Raw genomic sequence first — 24,178 nt, 5'->3', positions numbered from 1 at the left:
ATCATGTTACATTTTTCCCCTAAAACCCAAACTCTGAAGTCATACAGGATTGCAGGTTGGTTTTGTTTCCCCTTGTCTGCTTTCATCTGCTTTAAACTAGAAGTACTTCCCTTGCTCTAGCTATAAATAAACCTTGAGCTCTAAGATATATACTATATTCATATATTTTATATACAGTCACCAACTGACTGATATAAATCCGTTTTTTTCAAATGATATTATTCTAAAAAATAAATAAGGTACCTGTGCAAATATCCACAATTTGAAGTGTTTCACATTAAGACATTGGAGCTCTCCAGTGGCTAGTTCTGGGTATTACCTGTACAGGTACACTGGAAGGAGCTGATTCAAGTCAAAGAAAAGTGCATTGAGGTCTATATTACCTAATGCTAATATACACCACAATGAGAGGGAAAGGACAGACTCACGGCGTCCACATTGGTGTTTGCTTCTCGCCCTGGGGAGGAGGACAGGTCGACCCCCGCCTGCCCCCCCCCCCCGACGGCCTCCGGAAACAGCACAGACGGGACTGAGAAGATGTCATACAAAGGGTCTACAATGCAAGTGTGGATGATGGTTGAGTGTCGCCCAGCGAGCGAGTCTCCAACGAAGAGCTGAGGAAAGCAAGCGCTCGCTGGAACGTTTGAAAAGAGGCCGCTGTACGTGCAAAGGTGGTGGATCCAAGGGTCAAGGTTGGTGTCCCTGTTAATCGTAGGGAATTGGGCGGAGTTTATGATGGGTGGGAAAGGAAATGGGGGTGGAGCATTTTGGGGTCACCATGAGCAAACCACAACTGAGAGATAGTATTAACAGTAAATCATCAGCCAAACAACATGATCTCTGTAGCCTACGTAAATATCACAGTACGTTATTCACTAAAAACAGGGAGGGAGAATAGAAAGCTCTCATTTTTTTCTTTTGTTTCTTTTTTTTACATTAAATATGTGCTGTATGAAGGCGCCGGGGGTTGTTTCACTTTAAAGGCAACTGGACTAACAAGAAGAAAACACTGCGCACACTGCCTTTGTCGTGCCGGATTCAAAACACTCCCACCTGATCCTTCTAGCCCAGACAGTCATCAACAATGGACAGGCCAGTACATAGACTGTGCCAAAAAATGGGAGAGAGTGGACATTTATAGAATGGTGTTTCTCTCTGTGCCTTAAGCGGTGAGTGTGTAACTGAGAGGTTTTGTTGCTCTGCCTGATCCGCTTGTGTTGCTTCTTATCAAGGAACTAAGATGACAGCACATGGCACCAAAGACAACCCAAAGAATTGCATCGCACTGGAAAAGAAACCAGAGAAATTGTATTTTTTTGTGGCGGAACGACTGCAAGATTTCAAGGGTCAAGATTTGCAGGGCAAACCAAGCTCGTGCTTTGATGACGTTGTACTGACAGTGAGCAGCGCTGACCAAACGATGAATCCAGCCAACCAGAGTGCAGCTTGTGTGCATGTGATCATTGCAGGCCTCTCTATCCATTACCTTATAGACACAGCCATAAAAATAGTGTTTCATTACAGCGAGGGTGGGAAAGTTAAACTTGATAATATTTCACCAAATCCTTTGTTAATTTAATTCTGTGGAAAGACTCTTGAATGGGCATTGTGTTACCGCCCCAAAAATCTTGTACGCATCAAATTTGAGCTAAAAAACTCACAAATCTTTTGCAATGCCCTGTGCCTCTGTGACTGAGAGGCAACAACTGTAACGGAGGACAACGCGGAAAATGTCCCTATTCAGACTCTGATTGGCTGTTTCAAAGGCCTGTCGACCACCGTTGACCTTAATCCGGTGCAGATGTCACTGCCGTATGTACACGGATCAGAGCCACACAACCCTCTGGCTGCCGGTCTGATCATTGAGTTGGGCCATAATCAACATTTGACAATGTTATGTCTGCAGATAATACTGGTGGGGGGGGGGGGGGGGGGTAGGGACTGGCTGATTAATGAATGAATGTTTTTCCGTAGTGGTGGAAGTGACTGTGGGTCAAATGTAAGATCACAGCAATAAATAACAAAGTAAAGAGTCATTATGGCTAGAGTAGCAATAAAAAATATTCAAATAGATTCCTTCTGATCCAGGTCCAGTGGGTCCAGTTGCTTAGTCAAACATTTGGCTGAGTAGGGTTGGGTGAAGGGGGTGCCTCCATCTGTGTGACTTTACTGGCCAGGTGTGTGCGTATGTGTGTGACTGTGAGTGTGTGTTCTTGCAGGGGAGCGGTGGGGGTGTGTGGAGGGAGGGGTGGGTAATGTTGAAAGAGGCAGAAGGAGTAGTCTTTTCTTTTGGGTCCAGCCCCTTGCCCCTTCACTGCCATTGTCTTTTTCAACTCTTTTCACCCCCACCTCCCTTTGCACGCAGGCATCCAACAGTCGCTCACACACCAGCCAGCGCTCGAACAACACGTCCCTCCGTTCAAAGTTCAAGGTCCTTGGAGATTTGGGTGGCAATGTCACGAAAAGCTAGTGGCGTCCCCCAGAGTCGCGTGTAGCGCACCCCGTTAGAAGTCCCCGAGGTGCCCGTGGAAAGGTGACACACCTCAGCCTCGAAAGCCACGCGGCCCCCTGCAACGCCGTGGGTGCAGGAAAGCAGAAATGGGCCGGCATGGTGGACCAGGCAGCCACATCCGAGCGCCGCCTCCCGCAAGGCCAGAACCACCTCCGCAGGGTCCCGCCTCACACCACCGCTCAGATCCCAGCCACGTCCGACGGTCCGGGGCTCGGACGCTTTTTGATACCAAGGTACATGGCAACTAGGGTGGTGGGGTTGGTGGGGGAGGGAGCGGGAAATATATGTTTAGGCACTGAACTGGGGTTGCTTTCCACTAGAAGAAAACATCTATTACTAAAGTGCTGTCCTGCAGCTGGAACAAGAGCACTGACCTTGAGACCGCAAATCTCCTGATTCCCTCAGATTCATTTGGGACCCTGTGGGACGAGAGGGGAGAGTCAGAGCTCCAGCAACACGGCAAGTCAGTAGTGGATATTATGGCTGCAGTTCACAATTATCAATATTAATCATTATATTACCCTTTTCTAAAATTGCAATTTGACATTTGAACAAATGGAGCCATGCTTTCTCTTTCATGTTGCCCATCATTACTGCTACTCTGAAAGTACTTGCCCAAAATCAGGTTTCACCTAGCTGCTCTCTAAAACAAAGGTTATAAGGTTTCTTTCTCTTCTATTCTTTTACTTAACTAGCTACTGGTGTAAGGTACACACTGACAGAGGCAGGTCAGAAAGGAGGCTACCTCGGTGTGTTATGGGTTCAGCCTCTTTATTCTACTAACGCCAACGGGAGGAGTGAGCGTAGACGGATTATTTAGCCTTCCAAAGTCACATATCTGCCCAACATTCTGACGGAGGCCGTTTTTCTGAGAATCAGGGGTGAAATTAAGTTTTGTCTATCCATCACTTTCTTAGCAACGCTCAATTTGATCTGAAGAAGACTCATGTTGACTTCATTGCAGAATGCCAAAATACTTGATTGCAATTCCTATTGAATCAATTGTACAGCCCTACTGGCTATCATACAACATGTATGTGTGTGTCTTCGCCTTACCTAAAAGCACATTTCCGTGTTTCAAAGCATGCAGATTTGAATGCAGTAAGTGGACTCTTTGTCACCTCTGTTCATGGCACTGCACATTTCCATCCATTCTCATAAACAACACATGGAGTAATGCATGTAATGACTTTCAACCTGTCAACCACACATACTATGTAAAAAGGTACAATTACAGCCAGAACTTGTTAAAGCCAGCCTGTACTGACGATGGCAAAGATAACAACTGAACGTTTAGGAACCAGAATTAACGTCGTCTTCCTTCACGGCAACCATGCTTGTAACCAAGTGTGTGGGACCATGCAAGTATGAAAATGATTTATATTCATGCAGACAAGCAGAATTCAGAAGTCAGGCAGACGGATGGGGCAGACGAGAAAGGAGCTAGAGACATTGGAACTTACTAACTGTTTTTGATCCTTGTGGAAGAGTACAACCCGAGACAGATTTGTTTGAGCCCTGGCGCTTGGATGGGTCAAGGTTGACCCTGATGCCATGACAGTGGGGGGTAAAGCACAACAAGATAAAGATGGAGAAAAAGGAGGGAGAGTAGGGGATGGGGTTGGGGGAATAAGAGAGAATATAATTGTATCACAGAAGAGCAAATGGTGGAAAAAGAGCGCAGTGAACGGGCCGATTGGAGAGGATAAAGCTGAGGTTTGATAAGATTAGACATGTGTGATTATGACGACTGGGAGAGAGAGGGGAGGGGAAGATAATCCAGGGTCATAGAAGGGCTTGCCAAAAGGCTGCAGTGAATACAATGTTCTCATAAGCATGGATCCTTATATCCCTGGATTCGGGCTGTAAACTGAAAGATTTAACCTCAACAATGCTACACAATTCCAAGTTGTATATTTGATTGTCTTGATTTGTGATATATTGTCTTCTGAAGACAGCTTTCCCATTTTAGCAGCTGACACATATTCTGACACCTGAAAATATCTTAATATGTAAATCTTGGCATTAGACATTTTGATAGTGTAATATAAACGTAGCTAGTGTTCGTAAGTCATCATTTTCTCTCTAAAAATGCTTTGAAAATCTGTTTCAAACTGAATTTATTCTAGTTTCTCACCAAATGCAACATTTCAAAAGAAAATACTTTAACACATTATGATGAACTTTGATAAGCAGCTTTGTTGTTATTCTTCATAAATGCAAAAACAATCCAACCGGCATGTGCTAGCTGATAATTATGGCCTTTATCATAAGACTATACAAAAACATTTGGTAACCAATAATAGGCTACGTGGAGTGGAGGCCGAATCTAAGGCTGAATCTGATGACACAGAACCCCCCCCCCCCATTGGAGTGCTGCTCATGTTTGCACTGTAAATATGAAGGTAGAGCCAACAGACTATGAGCTTAATATACCTGCGAGTGAGTTTGGAGGTCAGCTTGGTGAAGAGGTTGGAGGTTGCCCTGGTACGGGCGTGGGGCAGGGGGCTGGTGTCATGGTGGGACAAAGTGGGTGAGGTGGGTGGGGCCGAGTAGACCGGGGGCCCACGATCCCTCAGCTGTCCCCCGTGAAAGGTGCTGCGGATGGTGGAGCCTCGGGTCAAGCGGCATCGGTCTGAGGACGAGGATGCGGCGGCAGCTCCTGTGCCAGAAATGCTAAGCGTGGAGGGAGACGCTTGGGGAATGCGGTGGCCCAGGGAGCTGCAGAGTGGAAAAAGGAATGGTTGGGTCTAATGTTAACCCACATATTGTCCATCCATCCACCCATCCATCTTCAAACTGCTTATCCTGTACTCAGGGTCGCGGGGGGGCTGGAGTCTATCCCAGTCAACATTAGGCGAGAGACAGGGTTCACTCTGGATCAGTCGCCAGCCAATCGCAGGGCAACACAGAGACAAACAACCATGCACACTCACATCCACACACCTACAGGCAATTCAGACTTCCCAATCAACCTGATCCTCAGAACATGTCTTTGGAAGGAAGCTGAAGAACCTGGAGAGAACCCAGGCAGACATGAGGAGAACATGCAAGCTCCACACAGAAAGGCCACTGGGTGGAGTTGAACCCAGGACCTTCTGACCTGCTGTGAGGCGACAGTGCTAAGCACCACACAACCATGCCGCCCCCCACATATTGTTTCTAACTTTATTTGGTTTCATAAAATGGAGTTACTTTGTATATAAACTCCTTTTACTTACATCATCCAACTATGTTGGCATTGAGACTATCTAAAGCTTCATCAGCGGTGTGATGAATGGAATTTGGATATTTGTCCAACTTTTGAAGACGTGAGAACGGTGTTAGAATTGAGTCTACAAGGCGAGGACACAAAACGTTCTGGAGTTCTCACACATTCTCTTAACAACATAACAACTGTATTCAAGAAAGTATTCAAGAAAAAATAATTTGTATACTAGTATTCGTCTTGCCTTTTTAAATCAATATATGATTTCAGCATATCGGTTTTTACATGGATCTGTGTGATGTTGTGCTAATGTGGTTCCATGCACGAGAGACCAGAAGAGAAAAGTATTACTATTGAATTTTTACTGACCAATATTCAAACCTCCCACACACAAGCGGTACCTGTTGTCTTTGCCGTTCTGCAGAAGAGAGTGTCTGTCAGCACCTGAGCGGTCAGTGCAGACATATGTATTCCTGCGTGTCATGGCGCTTCCAGGTATGTTATTCTGCAGAGTACAAGATGGTAAGAGGCACAATATTAAGTCACTTCAATATCCAGTGGAACACATTTCACTAAGCTATTATTTTCTTTTTTTTGATTTTACAACTTAACAAGAAAGCACTCTAGAACTTCAAGAATACAATGGAAGAGAAGATGGGGGACAAGAAAACAAAACAAAAGTAACACAAATAGACAAGACGAAAAAAAGAATAACAGCAACAACCACAGCATATAATATCACATTTGCACAGCACCAGTCAGACATCACTACATTTTGATTGTTTCATACGGTTGAAACAGTATCAGTACAAGTGTTTTTTAAGTTGGCAGGGTAAAGTGCCGCCCGGAGGGGTCCGCCCAGTCTAAGACTGTTTTCCATATCTTGATGAATCGTTTGACATTATCATGACATGTAATCATGAGGAAAAGGAAAGGAAAATCCCCTGTCCGTAGAACGGGTATATTTAGAAATCCAGAATCTTAGAATAGTCTTTTGTGCTATATACAATAGTTTTGCAATCAGTTTAGCCTTGTTTCTACACCATGCACTCACTTACCTGCCAGAATACATTGAGAGGGTGAAAGCTCCAAGTCATTTCCATTTAGGGAAACCACTTCTTCATTTACTTCTCTCCAAATGTTTGTGTATTTGCACACTTCTAAAACATATATAATATAAATATATATAATAAGTACCAGCTGCAGAATGACAAAATGTGTTTCCCAAAATGGATGTCCATGTATCTTCATTTATCTGACACTGAATGTCAATCTGCCACTGTTTGCGGATGTGGTCAGTGAAGTATTTCAGATAAAGGCTAAAGGTTGCATAGACATGATAAATAACCCTTTTTGGTATGGGTTGTGTGAGGATTTCATCCAAAAAGCAAATGTTTGGAGCATGTAGGGTTTTAGGTAATGATAATGCTGCAGTTTTACCCAGTCATGGAATCCTGTACCCATTTTAAATGTTTCCATAGCATAGAAAAGGAAGGGTCATTCAACCCTGTCAAAAGCTTTTAATGAGTCCAGGGACACTGCCAGGTCTTGTACATTATTATTCTTGGCAAACTGTATTGTGTTTAAAAGCCTCCTGATATTATTGGAGGAATTCCTCCCTTGAAAAAGCCTGTTTGATCAGGACTTACTGATATTGATATTAGTGATTCAATATCTTGGCTAAAATCTTTGCATCTACATTAATGAGCGATATGGGCCCATCTACAGGGTCTACAAGATCAGCCGAAAGTTGGCTAGAAACATGTTTTAGGTAGCTGGTGAGTTGTGTTAAAGCTGCAATTATCAGTTCTGAAAGGTCAGCTTGTTTTAAATGTTTTAAACCACTCCACTGGGGACCTGTCTGGGCATGGTGATTTTCCACTGTACATCAAAGCCATTGAAGACAAAGACATATCCTTTTCCTGAATGGGTTTCCCCAGGATTCTTTCTGTTTTTCTATTACTTGTTATTAGCATTTGTGTATAATGATTTCTAGAATGATACAAAAACATAGTGAATTTCGTTCTTATTAAAGTGAAGCTGTGATTTTCTTTGTCAATGTGTGTTTTCCACTTCCATGTATTAACCTCTTGTCAATCTATTAGTTATGCTGCTCCAAAAAACTGTTCATGAAATGAATAGTAAAGCTCTCTAACTTCTACTCTGCAGTTTTCCATCTTCAGTGCCGGCTTGAACATTGTATCATGAGGTGAAAAGTTGTATTTCACACAACTAATCTTGTGAAAACCTCACTGAATTTCTGAACATCATATATATTTCTGTTTTCATATTGGTGGACTACTGTTGCTTTTGCTACGGCTCCTGGTCACACTATAGTCTTAATGTAATGGTTGTCGGTGTAAACCGGAAATTAGAGCACTTTTTTACATTATACATTTTTCTTCTCTGAGCTTAAGGAGGACATCTGTCACTTACCGTGGTGGCGATCATGTCTTTTCGACGGTCTGGGATTTCAGACTTGTTGGGGTTGTTGGCACTGCTGACCATTGGGCTGGAAGGAGGGAGGCTGTGGCTCCCCATTACACTGCAACTGGCTTTACGTGATGGCATTCGTCCCTCCCGCAGCTCGCGCTCGCCCGTGCTAGTGGGGCTCCGCTTGGGGTGCATGACGGGCATGGAGGGCCCGCCTTTGTTGTGGAGAACAGCAGAGCACAGACACATAGAGACTGGTGTAAGGAATATTCTGTATGTACACTCTACTGGGTTACATGAGCACAGGTGTCAAGTATCCAAGTACAAATACTTCTACTTACTTAAGTAGACATTTTGACTGCTTATCTGGGGTCGTGTCGCGAGGGCAACAGCTCCAGCAGGGGACCCCAAACTTCCCTTTCCCAGGCCACATCTACCAGCTCTGACTGGGGGGTCCCAAGGCGTTCCCAGGCCAGTACAGAGATATAATCTCTCTAACTAGTCCTGGGTCCTCCCCGGGGCCACTTTCTACTCCTTACATTTTAAAAATAGCCTTGTTACTCCTATTTCATTTTGGCTTGTTTTCCGGCTTGTCGTCATTCAAAAACACACACAAAAAAACCTCTCCGGATAAATCACGCCATCCGGATTGAGTGAGTTTGATTGTGGTTGGATGAGAAGTGTAGAGAACTGTAGGTAAGGTATATCCCCTTCATACAGCCAGTCACAGTACTCTAGCAAAAGCAATGGAATACAAAAGGATTCTTTGAGGCACGCCCTGGGTGCATTCCTCATTAAACCATTGGAACATAAAAAGGAACCGCTCGGTGGGTCGTGGATGAAACTTTTTGAATATGACAGCCCTCTGCAGCACCCCTTGGGTAGGCTCTGATTAGAGGTCTTATGGCTCTGGATAGAGCCTCCAGAGAAGGTTCAGGGTGGAACACCAAGAAAGGATTATTTGAAGGACCTATCATAGGGCCTTCTGGGTAGAAACCTATAACCGTGTTTCAAGGGAAACTTTTATAAAAAGAAGCTGGTGAAGTTAGAAAAGAGACTCACAGAAGTCGCTGTGCCGCCGCTGCCTGTGGTAGGTGGAGGCACTGCGCTGGGTCTTGCTATGTGAGGAGGAGGTGGAGGACGAAGAGGAGCCAGTGGCTGAGGAGTGCTTGTTGGTTCCATTGGTGATGGGGCTGGGTCGAACCCTGGCCAGGGACAGGCTACTGGCTGTGCGAGCCTCACTGGCCTCCTAAAACGGTATAGGGACATGTTTGAGGTTTTGGAGATTCATGTTCTTTCAAGCAGCTAACACAGTAGAGCAAAGCTGACAAGATTGAAAAAAGACTGGAGATACATTCCAGATATTCTGATTTAAGAAAAATGTTTCTTATGGCTGTTTGTCAGATAACATACAAAACATTTATCTAAAAGTTGAAAATAATAAGTAATACAATATAATAAGTAAGTAATTAAAAAGCACTATTTGATAGTTATGTATATCTATAAAACTCACATCGCCTTTGCGGCCAAGTAGTAAGTAGGTAGCGGTGACTTCATTGTATTTCTGATTGAGCAGAGAATCCTTGATTTCTCCGGATGTGAAGCCCATCCCCACCATCACCTCTGGGGAACACAAAAAGCCATATGTATATACAGTATATAAGGCAGTAGAAGAGACAGTGATAGAAAACATCTTGCACCTCAAACTACATTAACCAGGTTTGTGATGGTCTTTTAGCTGACTCACCGATGCGAGCCGGATCGCTGAAGTCTTCAACAGGTTCTATGTGGGGCTTCAGGTCATCCTCTTCATACCCAGAATTGATCCACTTGTCCTTCATGACTTGCTGTAGAAACACAGACACAGAAAAGCTTTGTTTGAATTTCCAGCATCTTTAAGTTACTCTTCATGTGCTTGAGGGTACTCACGTCTAGGGTGCAGCGTTTGGTGGGGTTGAGGACCAGGAATCGGCGAAGGATTCCCTCACAGTCGGTGGACATGTAAAAGGGCACGCGGTACTTTCCCCTCAGCACACGCTCCCTCAGCTCCTGTTTATCAGATTCATTACAAGTTAGACATACAGTTCTTCAGGCAGGGGTATCGAGGTGTGAGCCAGAAGTAAACATTAAATACCATTTCAACTATTTGCCTTACAAAACAAATTCAGAAAAAAAAAGGGTGAAGTCTGCGATGTTCGAGGCGAAGCTTTGCCAGCGGTCTGGTCTGTAACACCATTGCTGATCAGTGAGGAAGGAGTCATATTTAAATCAAAATCAACCTGTATTTGTATTTTGTTGCAATAATGGTGAAAGAAAATATATCTACTCATGAGCTTATGGTCTTAATCGTCCCTCAATATGATGTTTAGTTGGTAAATGATGGTCCATTTAGAATCAAATAGACCATAAACCAGGAATGCTTTAAGGCGGGCTTATTGTGATTGACAGTTAGCTGATGCTACCAGAGCCGTATTTGGCATCTCTGCATCAGTCATCCACATTTCATACAAGGTAACTTCCATTCAAAGTTTGCGCAAAAAACAACACAACAGGAACAATCCAAAAAGAGGACAAAGTCATGGGTTTAAAAGAGCAGTTCCCATCCCCTGGTGACGTAACAGCGACTATGTCCACTTCTGTTATGCTGTCTCAGAACCTTATTACACAAATATTGTACGGAGAGGCTACTTTTGCATTGGGAATTAGGACAGTGACAGCAATAGCACCATGCATCGCTGCACAACTTTTTTCACTAAAACTAGGAAATTCCAACTCACAACCACCACTTTGGTTTGTATGGAACGTTTAAATGAAAACAGACCTAAAGAAATGTATCTGATAAGAACAGTTGCATTTGCATTTGCATTAAATTCCCAGGCTCCCTTACTGCAGGCAGAGCGCTGCGGTACAGTCAACTACGAAAAAGGTTAAATACACATTTGTCTCTGGCTGGAGCTCTAGGGGGCCACTTATTGCCATCTGCTTGATGTTGGATAAGAACACCATTTTTTTGTTGTTGTTGTTTTTAGGCAGCAGGTTCTATTGCACAACGACATTACAGCAGATGAAGACAGAGAATATATATTTTTGCTCGACTATTCATTCGGTGAGACATCATGATGAGAGGTTAAATGGTCAATATTAATATCAGTAATGTATAGAAATATTATTCAAAACAACAAAAATAAGACTAAGAAGGAACAGCCACACTTACCTTCAGGTTCTGCCCATCAAAGGGCAGCGAGCCGCTAACCAACGTGTAGAGGATGACGCCGAGACTCCAGACGTCCACCTCGGGCCCGTCATACTTCTTGCCCTGGAAAAGCTCGGGGGCGGCGTAGGGCGGCGAGCCGCAAAACGTGTCCAGCTTGTTGCCCAGCGTGAACTCGTTGCTGAAGCCGAAGTCGGCGATTTTGATGTTGGCGTCTGCGTCCAGCAGAAGGTTCTCCGCCTGAGTTGCACATGTAATGAAGTAGAAGAGGAGGAGGAAGCAGGGACGGACAGCAGGAGGGAGAGAATTCAGAGAAGGAAGAGAGATTACAAGTTTGGGGGACGGTGGGTGGGAGAAAATGGGGGGAGGAGAAAGAGGAATGTGAACGAAGGAGGAGACAACAACTCCAGGAATTGTAAAATTAAAAGAAAAAGAAGACAATTGAGAGACTGATGTGGAGGGTTGTCCAACAACATGGCTACTGTACGTGACTCACACTGTTTATACCTCACTGTGGATGTTTAGGACTGTAATAATCTATTTGAGAAGGTCCTGGCGGCCTCCTACCCTCCTACCAGCGCCTCACCATGCGCTTAATATACTGAAGGGCCCTTTTCACAGAGTCCCATTAAGATTAGGCCCAGATTATCACTTTTGTTTCAGATGAATCTGTCAGAGGAATAAATGCCCCAGTTTTGGGCAAACCCTAATCCACCAGCTCTCTGAAAAGCAGCCCTGGAAAAGAGCCTCTCACCTTCAAATCTCTGTGGACAATCTTCTTTGTGTGGCAGTAGTGGACGGCGGAGACAATCTGTGAACACAAGGAGACGGACAAGGCTGAAGGGTTGCCGACGAAATGAGTATCGGTACAAGGTGGGCATCAAAGAGGCAATGTAAATATACCTGTCGAAATTTGGCTCTGGCTTCAACCTCCTTCATTCTCCCATTAGACACGAGGTAGTCAAACACCTCACCTGTAAGCACCCGAAACAGATCGGCTCAGGAAGCCAGAAGGACTTTGGCTATTTCATTATATACGATGCACGCAATCAATTTCCAATCACATCACTTCAGTTATATATATTCATAAAGGTGTGAGTGCTGTCAAGCCAAAGACTTATTGTTCGCACCAGAGAACAGAAAACGACCCTCCAACGTCATTCCAAAGCAACGAGAACCTGTGTAAGTCATGCTAGTGTGCACTGCAGAAACAGCAAAACACTTCCAAACGGCCGAGGAAGGATATATTAATGGTGGTTTTTGTACTTTTAATACAGCACAGTTTGCCTGAGAGAAATGTTAAAGATCACTGGATTCTATTTGCTGTGCCCTTCTCTGTGATAGCGATACAATTCTGGACTCATTTGCATCGGATGTTCGACACACAAAAACCTATTGTGTGTGATTCTGCAGTCGTGTAGTGGTGACTGCAATGGTCCCACTATCCCAGAGTGCTGGGGCATCACAGAACCAACAAGGAGACAAGTGACACACCTGGTTTAAATACACCAGGAGGGGGGTGGGGGAGGGGGTGTTATTGGACACAGCAGGAATCAACCAGGGACTTACACTTACAAGGGAAAACACACCAGGGCAGGAAGTGAAGTTAATCCAGGCACATGAGAGGCAGGAAAGTACAAAATACAACAGGAAACAAACCCATACTGTGACAAAAAAAAACTCAGCTGAAACAGAATGCCACATCTTGGTTTCAACAGTGTTTATCCTCATTTAACAGTAAGTACGCTCTTCCTGCTAAATGTGTCTGAGGTATTGTTCTTGCAATTTTACCTTTCAGCCAATGCGTTTCCCCCTTGCATCCAAATGGAGGAACTAAAGTTTAAAATGATCCAATTGCGATAACACGCACATGAGAATTCCCTGTTGGGAGTATAGACAGGCTGTAGTTCCACCCAACCTGTGACCTTCTGCATCATTTGCACACATAGTACTACCCAGACATGATGGCCGATGTACTCACCTCCACTGGCGTACTCCATGATTAGGTAAAGGGTCTTATCAGTCTCGATCACCTCGAACAGCTGCACTGTGGCCCCAAAAAAAGAATTTCATTAAAATCAAATATCAACAAAGCGCGCTCCCATCATCAATAACAGCGCATCCGTCTGCCTGTCTATGTAAATGCAAATGAGCTCGCCATATCATGTTTTTTTATTTTTTATCCATATGGCATTTCAGCTCTGCGCAATCCAACCTGATGAACTTCATATGAGGCATGAGGTGATCTTGCTACGGTCGGGTCAACGGCGCCCTGAAGTTCACTCAAAGCATTACATTCTGTCTGTGAGCAAAAGCACCCACGCAGGGATGGAGCAGCACTCAGACACACAAACAGATTGAGATTCATGTATGTACCTTACCTATGTTAGGGTGATTTAAGCCTTTCATTATTCGGACTTCCCGAAAGAGCTGGGGAGAAGAAAAACAGAATTTTAAAACTTTGTTGTTAAAGTTAGGCTTTTTGTTTCTCAACTGTGGCCTTCCACATTGCTGTGAATGTGGGTTTTGGAGCTTAGGAACCAGAGGCAAGAAATGATTTGACATTGTAGAGATTGTTTGTTCTTTGCCTTCACTGGCTTGATAGCCATTTCTTTAAAAATAAATCATTTTAATATATATTATATTTTTCTTATTTTAAGAAGGTGGTTGTTAATTTCAACAGCTAAAAAATTGATGTTGATTTTTTTTGTGATGATTATTTTTGCATCTTCATTCTACTAAATATGAGATGTGGAGGCTCACCAGAATGTTTTCCAGATTTTTCTGTCCACTGATTAAGTTCATGAGATTGATGGCAAACAGCAAGTGAAAAGCTCCTTGTCAAAGGTGCAGAGTCTCACCTGGACAAAGAATACAGGGAGTCTATTTCCCTTATTAAAAATGATCTTTTTACTTAAATCAAGACAATAACTTTTCTGAAATGTAATGTTCAGATATGCAAATGAGGCATCATCTAATTTGCATCAGGGTCAACATTTGTTTCAGCCATCATGCATTCATGAAAACATGTATGGCTCCAACTGAAGCCATGCAAACTCTGATAAACCTGCTCAATGGTTCGGTTTAAATGAAATCTTTGCTACAATCTACAGGTTCCAGAATACATTAGTTACTACTAGCACAACCATGCCTGGATCTCCTTCTGAACTCTTAGCATTTGAGTTGCATTGTGGGTAATCTTGAAGGTTTTAACAAGAAAAGAGGTTACCTACATTTCATCTGTATTGATCTTGATTATTTTTTAACAGTTCATTACGAGTCTGACAGCATTGCAGGGATGAGCGCCACAGTGGAAACTCATTTAAAACACCACTCAATGGATTGAATGGCTGTTAAAATGGGTCCTGCGCTGTGGTTGTATGTCATGTAGGCTTTATAAACACGAATGTGCGATCAATTCAGCTGCTAATATCCCGCAAAGAGATCGGGGGGGGGGGGGGGGGACCTGGACAAGCACACACATTTATACTTCTTGTCCTAAAAATAACACCTTCCCTTGCCATCTCTAATATTCATCCAAATGAGAATTTAAGCCGGTGACCGAACCCTTTTGAAGTTAAAAACGACAAAAACAACAACAACAAATGGGATGAATCTGCTGCCAAAAACTTGTACTCTCCATCCGATTACTTCTCCTTGGGGTGTGATATGTCTCCTCCAGTGGACCGATTTGTACACTTTGTCAGAGCATAGCAGGGGATCCCATTTGAGCCAGCTCCCGAGGTTTCACGTTAACAACAGTACACTCCATAAACAAAAAGACCATCTCTCTCCTCCACGTCGTCAACTACATCAACAAAACAATAAGAAAAAAGCTTTTCTATCCCCTTTTCTCAAACCTTCTCCTTGTCCTGTTTCCCCTCCTCCTCCTTCATTCAATTCCTCTCTGGCAGCCTTCTCCTCAAGCGGTGCCCTGAAAGTCACTGTTGCCATAGCGACCTGGGTATTAAGACCGGGCTCTTTCCCAGCTGTGTTCAGAAGGAATCTTGGGATACGTAGTGCTGAACCGTCTCATCATCCAGGCGGCCCATTAATCCCTTCTCCCTCCAACTTGCTCATCACGGAAGGCGCTGAGCTGCCAGATCCGTCAAAACAATACACAATCCCCCGGCAACATGTCCGACCCCGGTCATCGCTAATGACCACAAATGAATAGCAATCCCACGGTAAAGCTGACAGGGAGGGGCACACAGGCTGCTGGCTCATATCAAGAATAGAGCAGATGGAAACAAATTGTATTAAAATGTATTATATATAGAGAGACATAAAATGTCTAACTGACTCATGATTGGTGTACTCCAACATTAGAAATGTCAGTGTATAAATCTCTTGCTTTATCCTGCAATTTCCTCTTTGACGTCCCTTTTTCTTTCTTCCTCCTTCTCTTTTACCCTGCCCTATACAATACATCTTCCTCTTTCCTCCTGTCTCTACATACATTACCATCCGGATTATGCTAATGTCGGTTCTTTCATGTCTCCAGTGCTGAGGATTTTCTCTAGCCCACGGGTATGTATAGAAGCTTTCATCAACGACAAATAGTGAGAGCAATCTCTCTAATCAGCAGTCCCCTCTGTGGCGGTCGCCTATCTCCTCTCAATTGTGTCTAGCGACAGCCGGTTCTCGGTCCAGAAAAAGAAATTGGGATTACAGTTGCTGCAGAGCATCTAATAATCTAGGCAGGTATGGTACATAAGCACAAGAAATATGATGAGTCAACGAATCAGGATTACAGGAAGTCAGCAATGAAAAAAAATCACTTACATACACTAGGACCTTGCTCATACTGTAACAACCCAAGATTAAGGCTAGCGATGCACCAATTGAGGAAGAGATTATTGACCAAAAAACAAAAGTCAAATGATAATAATAATAATACCAAAGAGGCCGACATAGTTGTGGCTAAAAGACAGACGCCCTGTAAGCTGCATAATGGACAAATACGGTTTGATTGATTGGATTTCGTGCTCGTATACCCTGTTCAGCCTCAGACTGCACATGGAGGGTCCTGATATCGACTGGTCCAGGCCATCTTTCTCCCAAATGTCTAGCATTCCAGCTCCTGTGTCTGAATCACGTGGGCGTCCACGCCATGCTGCGGATGCCCTTGATAAGTCTAGACTTTTTTTTACCTTTGCGCACAAGCATTACATCAAAATGTATTTTCATACAAAAGACCTGATACACCGGGAAGGTGCAGGGGATTGGACGCAGGAGGAAACAATCAGGGACACGGCAGACAATCACACTCACAGGGGAAAATACACCAGGGAAGGAAGTGAAGTTTTCCCAGGGCCACGAGAGGCAGGAAACTACAAAATAAAACAGGAACTGAAGCCACACAGTGACAGCAAAGCTATTTAAAGACTACAACCCTGATTATGTATATATATATTTTGATTAACTTAACAGCCCATAAACTAAAATAATAAAAATATTATAATGTTAGAATATGCCTTTTAAATAAAATAAATTTGATTTTTTTTTTTTTTCACCGCCCATCTCTGTTGATGCACAACAAGCCTCCTGAGTACCTTTCACAGGCTCTACACATTTGCTGACCAGAGCAGAAAAAAGGAAGAGAGTCCCGTCCATCAAAAGCCTTTTTGTTTCGTTCAGTTTTTTTCAAACAGAGAAAGCTTTTCTCAAGACACAACAGAATGGTGCCCAAATATGAAAGACTGGAACACAAACATATACACACAAAAAACGCTGAGTTGGTTGACCACAGTTTTCCAAAATCTATCGCCCCCCCCCCATTAGCCCCAGAGAGAGAAAGGCGAGAGCTGATCTCTGGAGCAGAGGTCTCCTCTCGCTCCCATCCAGTCCCTAGCACCTGCCAAACAGCATCACATCCCACTAGCCCTCTCTCCCTCTCCATCAGCTGCTCTCTCCTTCCTGCCTCCTTTTGTGGAGTGAACAGCTGAGGATGAACCTGAACCTTGCGGAGTCCCCAAAGGCGTGTCGCCTATTTTGTTGAATTACATAAATGGGACTCATTTCTGATGCCTGGCTGCTGCCGATGAGGGCCGATTGTATGAGATGGTGAAGCCTTCAATAAACAGCCCATCGGAACAAAGACAGCAAACTCACCTTTTGTAGGCTGGTTGGATTCAACTGAGTTTTGTCAATGATTTTTATTGCAACCTGGAAGAGACATCAAGCAAGATTTTGATGAGGAGAAGTATGGAAAACACTATAAAAACTTGCCTGACCTTCATTTTTACTGATGTTATTAACACCTCTATCTATTGTACAATATACAGCAATATATCTGTGTTACATAAATAACATCTATGTCCGCTGTCAATGAGCCACCCTTTCAAACAGGTAAATTGCTACTAATGACTTTATGATGATTGATGATTTTACTCTTCTTGAGTACTCTATAATATCAATTTTAGGTTGCCAGGTTTTCAGTGATTTCCACTGTTAGTCTTTTCTTTTATGTAATAATGCTGTTAAACACTTTTATCAAACTATTAAGGAGTGGTCATATGGTCCAATCAGTCAAAGCATTCCAAATGTTGTTCTTAATGGTTTTTATGTGATCTATCAAGCCTCATTAAATGTGTGTATCAAGCATTATAAAGCAATTTTAAGACATAAAAACATTTCCAAAAATGTACCTTGTCACATAGTGCTATCCATATGGATTGAAATCCTTTGTCCCGACTCAATCCAGTAGCTTGATATTTGACTTAAAAAGCATTGTTGACCAGAACAAACGTATATTATAGAAGATTAATGTAGCAGGTCTACATTGCTGGATTTACCTTAAGACTGAAGCGCTATGTATTAGCTCCCGTCTCTTTAAGGACCCCATCCTATAAAAAGCCCAGGCTGCTCTGGTTGGCTTGTGAGAAAAATATGGGGCACATTGGCACAGCTGTGGGTATTGCTACTAGTCAATCAGATGTGACTTGGTTCAGTGTTAAACTCAACTAAGTCACATCTTTATGACCAGTAACATCAGCTGGATGTCTTTCATCACCAAGTACTCATCTATTAACCACACATCCACCTCCTCCCTCGCTCCCACCAAGGCCCCCCACTACGACGGCCCTCCCATGTCTCACCTCCTTGCCAGTCAGAATGTGGCGGGCCAGCTTGACCTTAGCAAAGTTTCCCTTGCCGATGGTCTTCAGCAGGCGGTAGTTGCCGATGTGTGGCTGCTCGTCGGAGCAGGAAGCAATGGAGTTCCTGCAGCGGGCCCCCAGAGAGCGGCTGGACTGGCTGGTGGCCTTGTCGGAGCGGCTGGCCCCCAGCGAAACATGCTGGAAGAAAAAGAATGTAAGTGTGTGGGCGGCGTTCAAAACAGAGGGGAGAAGGAGTGGTCCCCGAACGTGCACCATAATTAAATATACCAGAAAATATCAATATTATAAGCTGGACTATTGGTGTGTTCACACATGACAATGACATTTTGACAAGTAATCATCACAGATTTAATGACCGGTACTTCCAGAAAACTACAAAAACTAAGAAAATAAAATACTTTGACAATATCAAAATATCCTAAATAAAAGATGTTATCTAGTCCCGTTCTTGACATGAATATATTGCACATATATTATTATAAATGCCTGTACATGGAGCACCGGGGGTTTCCCGAAGCCAGAAGATACATTAGTCCCTATTGTCCATAGTTATGAACTCTGCCCATCAAAGAATATGCAGAGAAGATGCTATTTTTAGACAGCAACTAAACAGTTTTAAAACTCTCTACTGCACTGTTTGGTAGAGCACATTTTGAGTCATTATATATTATTTAGAAATGTGTTGAACCCAAGTTAACCTGATTAAGCCATCTCTATTGAGCCATGTCGTTGAAAAAAGATAAGAAAAGAGAATTATTTCCCAGAAAGTAAAAAGGCAAATAAATGATTTCTACTAGTTTTTTATTAGCGAGGACATTAAAGGCCTACGGGAAAGGTCCGGGAGGGTTGGAGGGGGGGGGGGGGGGGGGGGGGGGCTGCTACTTGACCTCCAGAAGATGTCTTAATGGGATACGACAGAGAGAAAAGGTAATGCTTTCTGCTGCACCCTGAAGTCGACCTGGAGCGTTCACAGCCCAGTTACCCGCTGCTGCATGTTACCAACGTGATTAACAACGGGTCCGAAGCCTGAGTCACACACAATGTTCTGGGAGGAAGCTTTTACACAAACAAAGTCCCATGCATGGCAGTGTGAAGCAGCTTGCTGTCAGGTGACCCGGAAAGATACAGAGGGGGAATACTGATGATGATGATGATGACAACGGCGACGCTGATCATGGGGGGGGTGGAAGAAAACCAAAGCAATGCCAGGAGATGGAGAAACCATTATGTGTTGAGGGTGAAGAGGGAAAGGGATGTAAAGCAGGAAAGAGGGAGCAGATGCCGGCACAGTGGTCCCTGGCCGGTCACTTCCACCCCCCCCCCCCCCCCCCCAGCATGTCATCTTGCTCTTAGCTTTAAACAAACCGACACAGCCTCACGTTCTGACTTCAAATACTCCTTCCTACCCGGTTCTCATGCTCCACCTTGGTCCATGTCTTTCTAAAATCTAAATTGGCCAGCAGGAACCAACCGGCGGCGAGGGGCCTGAGGTCCATCAGCGCCAACGATTCTACTGCACAGGTTTGCGTCAAATCTATTGCGCCTCAAACCGGTGCCAACGTGGCAACACAAGTTTCACCCCATCCACTCATCTGTCACAGCTTCTTGCTCCATTTTAACTGTTCATAATCTATCATGCACTCACAAAAAATCCTAAACTCACACATCCAGTTCCATACATATACAGACACACACACACACACACTTGACAACCCCTCTAGAACTCTGCTAACAAACAGATGATGGAGGGTGTGGGGAGGGGGGCTTTGCCAGAAGTATATAGGCAGAGAAATGCGCTAATGCAATCATTGATGTCATTTGATGCGGGATACATTGGACACACAGCAGACTGGATTATTTTCCGTCTGCCTCACATGAACACATCCCGTTCGCCTCAGTCTTTATTAGAGGCCGCTTCTGTTCTCTACTGTACTGAATGTATGGCGCTGTCTGACACCCACCGGCTCTGGGGCTGGGCGCTTTGTAGGCTGCGCAGCGACGGACTGCACATCATTTTACGCAGTAATCCCCCTTCAATTCATGCGAACAAACCCCTGAGATCCTACATGCATGTAGTGTGGCCTTCTGTGCTCACGTCCCACCCATCCGATTTCTGGGGAAAACACGCATAAAACACGTACACACACACACACGCACACACACACACTCAGACACAGACAAGAGGCGGCAGCAGCAAGGAGTCTAATGTGACATCACTATCTCTCTAGCGCCTTATAATAAGAGGTGACGCTGTTTTTTAGGCTTTCTGCGCATATCCGCGGTTATCGGATGGATGGATACCGGGCTGCTCGGCTCCACCGGCTCTTCCCGCCGCAGACACTCAAGGTTAGCTCCCTTTCTTTTGTGAAAAAGAAAGAAAAAAGCAAAACGCAAAAGAGCCTGCTCTGCTAAAATGATTCATCCAATGTTAAGTCCTTTCAGTCAATGAGGAACATATAGCAGCATCCATGATGACCACCCCCCCCTTCCCCCCTCCCTCCACACACACGCACACACTTCCGACGCCTACACTGAGAACAATCCCAGTGAATGAATGCCAAAGGGCCACATATATCAGGAGGTCTTTAATGCACGGTTTATCCTTTGCATGCACACAAACAGAGAGGCAATATGCTGCAATTGCACTTACGTGGTCTCCAGTACTCCTGTCGTTCCCAGACGGTAATGCAGACCGAGAGGACATGTTGTTTTACTCTCTCCTCTTTTCCCTGAGTGAGAATCGCGGTGCGTTTGCACGGATGCTATTCACGGGGCTCCGAACCGACACAATGACATCCGCAGTCGCGACCCCGATCGTCCCTAAATCAATCTTCTCCAGCCGGCCGAGCCGCGGTCGAGAGGAGACCTCTGCCTGTCATGGCAGCGACGGGTATCTGGAGGAGAGGGGGGGGGGGGGGGGGGGTATCCTCTCAAACAAGCTGCATCTTTTTCCACCATGCGATTTACAAAAATACGTGTATATATATTAAATAAAAAAGAAAGAAATAAAATAAAAACACGGCAGATCAACGATGCAGCAAATTCAATTCAATGCAAATTCCGGGCATCGAATGAAGTGCCTCAAATGCGGTGATGTTTGGCCGGAGCCCAGCGTGTCTGTGGCGACCCTCCACCCCCCGCCTCGTTTCCCCAGCGAAAACAAACACGGCTCGCTCTGGACGTGGATCATCTCCCTTCGTCAAGAACTAATCACTTGAAAGGCTGCCACGCAAAAAATGCAACCCGCTCCCCCTTTTTGCAGCAAGCTTGCAGGAAAACACAGCTCAAGGTGCGACGGCGGCTGTGGGGTGGGGGTGGTGGGAGAGAGGAGGGGTGGGAGGGGGCGGAATGTTCAGAAATCGGTGTTCCCGGTCGGAAGAATGCACCGAGTGGCCTACAAATCCGGGTCTCTTGCGTATCTGTGGATTATTATTTGGTTTCTGTTGCACACAAACTAAGCAGACAAGTGTCCGAATATATTAAAGACGTGAGAAGGAGATTCGCTGCATATATAATACTAGCATATAGAATACATACTGGTAAAATAAAATAAAGAATAATGAAATAACAATAAAAGCATCATGGACCTTAACAATCGATATAAATTAGAAATAATTAGCTATTGAATATTTCCCAAGATGTGCTGCTGCGCATATTTTTATTGATCAAACTTGCCCCAGTTTACCAACGCCATGTATATAATTGGTTTATTGCATATTTTATTATGAAAACCCCCATCCCTGTGCTTCCTGTCTTTACTTTGTAGCCACAGCTGGCTTAATGCAGCTGAGATGCGCCACATCTGAGATGCTCACAGGACCACAAGACGACACGACCCAGTGCTACCAGAGCGGATTAGTGCGTCAAAAAGGACAGAGCCTCTTCATCTAAAAGCCTTTTCATTTATTGAAGTGATTTCTGCTTTTATACGCTATACGATGTTTAATGATGGGTTGTGTGTGCATGCAGTGGCCTCCACCTCCCCAGACCAAGTAAATCATTTAAAAAGGCTGAGGAACCATTTCAGATAAAACCCCCTTATATGTGATGCAAAAGGTATTGAGACTTGAAAGAAAGAACCATATCGGCTTCTCAGCACACTGAAAACTGCATGTACTCAAGACTTTCTTTTTTGATAACACAGGCTCAAGTAGTGCACCATAGCTGGCATTCGTAAATCCAGTTTTTACATGAAGTAATCCTGAGCCCTAATTTGCTTTACCTGACCTGGTGATACCTGAGATTGTAAGGAACAGCTTCCCATAGTAGAAAATTTGATTTTAAAACTGGCTTCATCTACTTTAATAAAATATATGTCTTCTAACATCAAAAAATAAGCAATGAGCTGCACAATAATCCATTTTATAGGCGTAATTTGGCATGCACTCGAAGAGATATCAAGGAATAATATTTTTTCAAACTGCATGATTTCGCAACTTTGACAATTAGCTACAGCAGACCTAAGATGTCACAAGTCTTTGCGGCCATCTTGTTTGCTAGTTCGGTCACAATTTGCAAAATGAATTTGCTTTGATTTTTCAATTTGATGGAGGAATAGGTTTTGGTCTTCTAACATTACCAGGGCAAGGGGTTTTGGGACAGAGGATGTCACATGTGTACAGACTGTAAAGCCCTCTGAGGCAAATTTGTAATTTGCGATTTTGGGCTATACAAAATAAAATGAATTGAATTGAAATGATTTGTTCTTGATTGATTTAGCTTTGTTTTCTAGAAGTTACTGATCACTGATCACTATTACTGGACTGATGAGTGCTTTCAACATTCTGTTGAAAACTGATTAAGCTCAGACCCAGAGCGGATAAACCTCGGACTTTAGTAAAAACATAAAGGTGCCTTTAGTGCCACCTTCAGACTGACACATGAACATCAGGTTGAACCAAAGAAATCTCACAAAACAAAAGAGTTCCATGAGGTGTTTTATTGAATTAATTTCTAACCTCGGGAGTTCTACTAACTCTGTTGTTTGTCTTCTCATATCAGTTTTCACTGACATCTTCCCTGTTGACCTGTAAAGGAACGGGGACACTGTGGGAGGGAGACGGGGACATTTTTGTCTTCTCCGGCCCTGCCAGACACAAAGGCCACATGTTCGGGGCCTTAAAGTAATAACCCAAACTGTGCAGTTCTGTCCTGTGCAATAATCGTGTTACATCTATGTGTTTGGCTTTGCAAGTTGTTGTAGCATATTTGACTGCTAAAAATGTTCAATATGTTTGAATGTTTGCACCATTCTGAAACATTAATGAGGAGATGTTGGAGCACGACTCTTAAGGAAAACAATGAGTCTTAGTCTGCTTTAATAAGGAACTAACATTACATCATTAATAATCAGAAGCAAATACGAAGCTACTTCCATGTGAGACAATAGCCACATCTGCACTTATTAAGGGAAAGGTCAGTGTGCACAAACTATTCTGCTTCATAGTTAAGCAAAGTACGTTCATCATAATTCCAAGTGGAAACACGTGGTTTTGACTAACCCTAACCCCAAACTTAGTCTTTTACTTTTTACTTTGCTAAAAAAAGCGTTCACCACAAAACCTAACCTCTCCAAAATTCCCATTAGTTTGTAAATAAATGCACAGACCCGCGTCCACCACAACCAGCGTGGGGAACCGCCTGTAATTCAGCGCAATTAACAACACGGATCTCCAAAGTTGGAATTGTTGTTT

General features: G+C 43.8%; 1 protein-coding gene across 4 annotated transcripts; it reads right to left on the bottom strand.

Moving 5' to 3' along the window:
* Nucleotides 1-501: 501 nt before the first annotated feature.
* mark4a (MAP/microtubule affinity-regulating kinase 4a) lies at nt 502-21,400 on the bottom strand. 4 transcript variants are annotated; one of them, XM_037467129.2, is made up of 18 exons: nt 21,136-21,400; nt 18,465-18,662; nt 17,479-17,532; nt 13,746-13,794; nt 13,346-13,411; nt 12,268-12,338; nt 12,119-12,175; nt 11,368-11,604; nt 10,083-10,202; nt 9,901-10,000; nt 9,667-9,776; nt 9,216-9,402; nt 8,157-8,368; nt 6,122-6,225; nt 4,949-5,233; nt 3,976-4,058; nt 2,850-2,931; nt 502-2,756 (listed from the first exon to the last, which is right to left on the bottom strand). In XM_037467129.2, exons 1-18 carry the CDS (start codon nt 21,187-21,189, stop codon nt 2,420-2,422), a joined length of 2,406 nt encoding a protein of 801 aa, XP_037323026.1. In that variant the 5' UTR covers nt 21,190-21,400; the 3' UTR covers nt 502-2,419. The 4 variants fall into 4 exon arrangements, with proteins under 4 accessions (XP_037323026.1, XP_037323022.1, XP_037323025.1 ...); XM_037467128.2 differs by having other exon boundaries at nt 2,557-2,756; nt 2,887-2,931; XM_062558009.1 differs by having other exon boundaries at nt 2,557-2,756; nt 2,887-2,931; nt 3,976-4,071; nt 4,950-5,233.
* Between the last annotated feature and the right edge of the window lie 2,778 nt (nt 21,401-24,178).

The sequence above is a fragment of the Pungitius pungitius genome, chromosome 16 (assembly GCF_949316345.1).
Source record: "Pungitius pungitius chromosome 16, fPunPun2.1, whole genome shotgun sequence".
In the NCBI taxonomy this organism is placed as follows: Eukaryota; Metazoa; Chordata; class Actinopteri; order Perciformes; family Gasterosteidae; genus Pungitius; species Pungitius pungitius.
Note: the sequence above shows the minus strand (reverse complement) of the source record. Positions and strands in the feature narration are given on the sequence as shown.